Consider the following 6020-nt stretch of genomic DNA (forward strand, 5'->3'; position numbering starts at 1 on the left):
AACATACTTGTTGAATTTGAGAGAGGGTAAAACAGTCAGGTTTGACCCAATTGTAATTGAGGTTGCTAATAAAATATCTGGATAATTTTTGGTGTTTAACAGTCAAAATTTTTTTCTCTTGGGATTCCAAATCAATTTTTTCCCACACTCATATCTATGTCTAACTTGATAATTTTCAGTTTTCGGAAGAAGAAAAAAAAAATGTGTAAAACGGGGCAAAATGAGTAATGATTAATTTCTATAATTTCTTCTTTAACTGCACGGGCGTAAATATATCAAAAAGAGAGCTACTTTAGCAGATTGTGAAGAAGCTATTGAGAATATTTTATGTTGATTTTTTTAGATTTTGTCGAGATTCGTTAATCTCCTATCATGTGTCATTTTTCTCTGGTCCTCTTTCATTTGACCTAGATAGTTTAAATTTTTGTGGCATTTCTGATCTTTCTGATGTTTAAGGATGGATACTGATGTGTGTGAGTCTGTTTTCAATTGTAATTCTGGAGAACTGCAGAAACAAGTTTACCTTATCAGGCCTACTCATTTTGCCCCAGCTAAATTTATTTGCTCAAAGAGAACGGAGATAATTTTCTAAAATAGTGTTCTGAATATGTTACAGTGTTTTTAATGCATTTAGAGAAAATCATTTGCTCAGCTGATATAGTTTTCGTAAGGTGATTAACATTAACTCTCTTACTCGTTTCAGCCATGCGGCTGTGGTCATGCTGGAGCACTACTATGGGGCGCACCATTAGTAAAAAAATTTTTTTTCTCAATCTCAAAAAGGCAGTAAATATTTTCCTCGTAAACTGCGGTCGGCAGCACCTCCTGATTAGTATGCCAACGAAAAATTAACTATTTTAGTAATGCAGCCCAATTCTCGAAATATGTTGCCAGTTCTTGACCTCAATTGATGGTTCTGTACTAAAGGCGGTGAGCTGACAATCGTTAGCGCGCCGGACAAAATAAGTACCGATACTCAAGTATTGGTATCAATTGTACTCGACCAGCCACCTCCCCACAAAATTTTAGGCCTTATGTTTATAGTAGAAAATATTGTGTTTAGAATTTATGACTTTATATGTCAGCAACAAGAGGTCAAGGAAATTAACTAAACTATGTTTCTATAAATATTTTCGAATTTTAAGGCATTTTAGAAAAACTTTTTTAAATGCTTATTAATATTTCTACATCTTTCCAAAACTTTCTTATATGTAATTTATAAGTTTTTATTCGATATTTTCTTTTCCTTTAAATGTATTTGCTATTTGTTGACTTCATATATTTTCCTTCCCTCGAGTAGCTTTGTATTAACCTTAACATGGTGGTCTGTAATTCTCTTGTCTTCGCTTAAGATTTAGTCTCCTTTATTTTTCAATCAAACGAGCTCCGTTATGCCTCGAAGGAGTCGCTCTCGTTCCCGTTCAAGATCCCCACGTAAAGGTAACACAAATTTCTCACAGCTATACATAAAGAGTCCTAAAAACCCTAACATGTTACATGTTGTTGACATTAAACGTCGCCGAAAACTGTGTCTTTGACTACATTTGTTCCACATCTTTTGCTATAACATCTGTTACTTCTTTCCAACTTTTCCTTTACCTACTGTTAGACCTCGTACTATGAAATACACATTTTATTTTATAAAGATAGAAAGTAATCATTATTAATGATTGGAGTCACCTCCCCCACTTTTGACCAGAGGAAGACTTCTACGTGTTTTTGCACGACCCGCTGTCTATTCTCAGATCATACCCCGTGGTCTTAAAATAGGAAAATGCATTGTCTGAAATAAAGACGGAATACTTAGAGCATAAATCTGATCATTTAATAATGAACAACGATTAACTACAACTCCCTCCCACCTTCTGAAACCCCTATCGGCACCATAAACTCCATATTTACCGATTCGAATACCAACACTACCACAATCACTATTATTAATACACCTAACTACACCACCACGTGGTTGCCCAGCCTGTTAGAAATATCAGCCAATTCTTCCTCAAATTGTACCCTACCGTCTTAAAAAAGGGGTACATTGGATAGCATCATCTTACATATACTGTTTGCAATAAAGATGGGATGGTCTCCGCCGGATTGCATTTGATCATTGGTCTTCTTAGGTTTCACCTGGGGTTAAACAACGATGGCTGTCAAATATAAAAACAAATATCTCTAACCTTGCTAGTAATGGAGAGAACATGATACTCTCGTCCAGTGTATTTCCCCTTTATATATAATATGAAACACGATAGATGGCACGTGTTTTGTTTAGTTTAAAATCTTTCAATTCTCGCCTTTCGTTTCAATATTTCAAGCTGGCAGAATCGTTAGCACGCCGAACAAAATGCTTCACGGCATTTCATCCGTCTTTACATTCTGAATTCAAATTCCGCTGAGGTCCACTTTGCTTTTCTTCTTTTCGGGGGTCGATCGATAAAATGAGTACCAATTGAGCACTGGACCGATGTTATCGACTTCACCTCTAGCCTGAAATTACTGGCCTTGTGCCAAAATTTGAAACCAATATGATTGATGAAGTAATTGTGTTTTAATAGTTCAAACACTGGGCTAAATTTTATATCGCTAGAAATTTTATGTTAACTGATGATGATAAACAAATGTTAAAAGCATGATAATCATTGCTAACCCACATCATTTCTGTTCCCCTTTTTTATATTCTACTTTTTGTTTTTATCTTTTTCAGAAAGGGAAAGACGTCGAGATCGAGAAAGGAAGCGTAAGTATATTCTGAGTTGAATTCATTTGGAGTGAGTTTAGGAAGAGAGGAACCGTGCCGAAGCTGGTTGTGTGTTTGTCATTTTGTGTCTCTCATCACTTCACTTCTATTTAGTTGGTTTGTTTATGTCTCCTTGAGCTAGTGGTTCAGCAAAAAGAAACTGATGAAATAAGTACCAGGCATAAAAATTCGTACTTTTGTTGATTTTATCAAACTAAACTACTCTTCAAGATGGTGCCCCAACATGGCTACAGTCCAAACAGTAAAACCAAGAAAAGATAGCCATCTAAGAAAGTAAATAGATGCAGGTGTGACTGTGTGGTAAGAAGCTTGCTTCCCAGCCACATGGTTCCAGGTTCAGTCCTTCTGTGTGGCACCTTGGACAAGTGTCTTCTAAAAATATACAATCACATCATGGTGGTGAGCTGGCAGAATCGTTAGCATACTGGCAAAATGTTTAACAGCATTTTGTCTGTTTTCATGTTCTGAGTTCAAATTATGCCAAGGTTGACTTTGTCTTTCATCCTTTCAAGGTTGATAGAATAAATACCAGTTAAATAATGAGGTTGATGCAATCAACTTGCCCTTCCCCCAAAAATTGCTGGCCCTATGCCAAAATTTGAAGCCAATATGTTCCAGCAGATTTGAACACTAAAATATGCTAGTTGCTGTGGTGTATGTCACAGAAGAACTTCTCCCTTTTCTGAAAATAGTGTGTTCTGGTGCAAGTGATTCTGGAACACCTGTGTTAACGACACATTGTATCTCATCAGCCAGAAGCAACCAGACTTTCAGGCTTAAAGAAACCACTGGCTTTGTTCACACTTTACATCCGAATCTGCCATAATGTAGTAAGAGTTAGAGCACATATCATTGTGAATAGAATCACTTTGTCATTATTAAAGCTGGTGTGTGAGGGAAGCTGGCAGAATAATCGTTAGTGCATCTGGCAAAATGCTTTGTGGCATTTTGTCTCTTTTTACATTCTGAGTTCAAATTCTGCTGTGGTCAACTTTGACTTTCATCCTTTCAGGGTCAATAAAATGAGTACCAGTTGCATACTGGAGGTTGATGTAACCGACTTATCTCCTCCCTCAAAATTGCTGGCCTTGTGCCAAAATATAAAACCATTATTAAAATGGTGTTTGAAATGTAAATTAGCATGAAATTTTAATGGAAGGTTTTCACTGAGGTCACTTTAAGAATATCATGGGGCCAGGGGGCAGTCTCAATGGGCTGATATTGAAAGAGTTAAAAGATATCAACAACTATCTGTTCTTTATTTCTCTCTCTGAAGAGGTTGTTTCTTCTGCAAGCAAGCATGTTTTGCACAACTTTGAGTAAAATTATTCTTCTTTGAATTTTCAGACCGCCGCAGAAGTCGTTCCCGATCAAGAAGTAGGTCAGCACCTCGTTATCGTTCTCGATCAAGGTCAGCACCTCGTTATCGTTCCAGGTCAAGGTCGCCGCCTCGTTACAGGTCTCGTTCAAGGTCTCCCCGTGGTAGATACCGGTCGAGGTCTCGCTCACCTGGACGGAAAAATCGGTATGTATGATTATCATCATCATCATCATTTAACGTCCGTTGTCCATGCTGGCATGGGTTGGATGGTTTGACCAGGGCTGGCAAGCTGGGAGGCTGCACCAGGTTCCAGTCTGATGTGGCATGAGGTATGATAGAGTGATAGGGCACAGCTATCTTGATGTAGAGGAGGTTACCCTGCATTTCATGTGGGAGTAACTGGGAACAGATAATCCTATAAAGTTTTGCTGACTATTACTAGGACTGAAAATTTTAAAAAATTATATCTGTATTATATTTGGCTTAATCAAATCTTGCTATATTCTAACCTTTTTATTTAGTCATCAGCTCACTCAAAAAAAAAAAAAAGATAGCAAATGTATTTACAGATACAAATGAAATGTGTATTAAATATAAAATATATAATTCATAAATATCCATGGGATTAATTGCTTCATTCTAAATTCACTGGTTTTATTTATCTTTGTGATTATATTATTGCACATATTTGGCCCTTAAAACATCTACAAGAAAGTTCAGTTGCTGTGGGGAGGGAAGAAACTGATGTTTTGGGTCCTTTCTATATTTGAGAATGAGGAAGGGAAGAAGTGTCGTTGTCATTCTGACAAAGGCAAAGGAAATCCTCTTCTCACATCGTTTGCTGAAATCTTCTCCTTCATCTGAGAAAGAAAGGGAAAGAGAGAGAGAGAGAGAGAGAAAATAGTGTTGATACTTTGATTGTAAGCAACCAAAATGACATTACCTCCTCCTTTTCTTCCTCACTCTGAGAGGAAAGATGAGGGTCCGAAATGTTAGGCTCTTCCCTTCCTGTGTTAATCTAACAGCAAACATAATTGTAATTTAGTGATTTCCATAATTGAATTCTTGTTCTTGTTTCAGAGACCGACGAAATAAGTAAGTACAAACTTTTGTTTTTGTTTCATTTTCCAAATAATTGCTTCTTATACTACTAGCATGTACAGTACACTGGGAAGATTTTGGTTGCAGAAGATGGATGGATGGATTCCCTTTCATACTTCTGTAATTCTAAAAGTATCTATTAAAAAAATGACCTTCTGGCACTCAAACCAAAGTATGGCTTGTCTTGGCCTCTTGGCTTCATGGTTTTGCTTCGTGGGGCTTGAGTCATTCCAAGTTAATGGTCCCAGAGGCATCATCATGCATAGAGCTGACCAGGTCCACCAATGCTCTCCATCACTGGTGGTCCTGTGGCAGCCCCTCTGGAGATCCTCCCCAATCAAGTTCAGCCATCCGGTACAGGGCCTGCCATGAGGCCTCTTCCACCCTGTGGTTGCTGTGTCGGATGATCTAGAAGGAGATGGAGAACATGTCCATAACAGCCCCACCCATCCTACCAGAAAGCACTGGAATTGGTTAAGGGTGCATTCTATATAAAGGCATTTGTTTGAAAGTATTGGGTTAGTATTACTATATATATATGTGTGTGTGTGTGTGTGTGTGTGTGTGTTTGTCCCTCAACCATCACTTGACAACCGGTGTTGCTGTGTTTACATCCCCATAACTTAGCAGTTCGGCAAAAGAGAGTGATAGGATAAGTACTAGGCTTACAAAGTACAAGTCCTGGAGTCGATTTGCTTGACTAAATGTGGTAGGTGCTCCAGCATGGCCACAGTCAAGTGACTTAAACAAGTAAAAGAATATTATATATATATATATATTCCTTTACTTTCCTTTCCTTGTTTCAGTCACTTGACTGTGGCCATGCTGGAGCATCAC

General features: G+C 37.8%; 1 protein-coding gene across 2 annotated transcripts in view; it reads left to right on the forward strand.

The window, feature by feature from the left end:
- The first annotated feature begins 1278 nt into the window (after positions 1-1278).
- The window catches only part of LOC106877118 (U4/U6.U5 small nuclear ribonucleoprotein 27 kDa protein), an 8615-nt gene continuing 3873 nt past the window's right edge, over positions 1279-6020 (forward strand). Inside the window, exons 1-4 of one of the 2 annotated variants that reach the window (XM_014925912.2) lie at positions 1280-1440; positions 2708-2740; positions 4109-4286; positions 5163-5177. In XM_014925912.2, coding sequence (XP_014781398.1) covers positions 1392-1440; positions 2708-2740; positions 4109-4286; positions 5163-5177 — 275 coding nt within the window. In that variant the 5' untranslated portion in view covers positions 1280-1391. Of the gene's footprint in view, positions 1441-2707; positions 2741-4108; positions 4287-5162; positions 5178-6020 lie in introns of both variants that reach the window. The other variant, XM_014925913.2, reaches the window with a different exon arrangement.

This window comes from Octopus bimaculoides, chromosome 22 (assembly GCF_001194135.2).
Source record: "Octopus bimaculoides isolate UCB-OBI-ISO-001 chromosome 22, ASM119413v2, whole genome shotgun sequence".
Taxonomy (NCBI): Eukaryota; Metazoa; Mollusca; class Cephalopoda; order Octopoda; family Octopodidae; genus Octopus; species Octopus bimaculoides.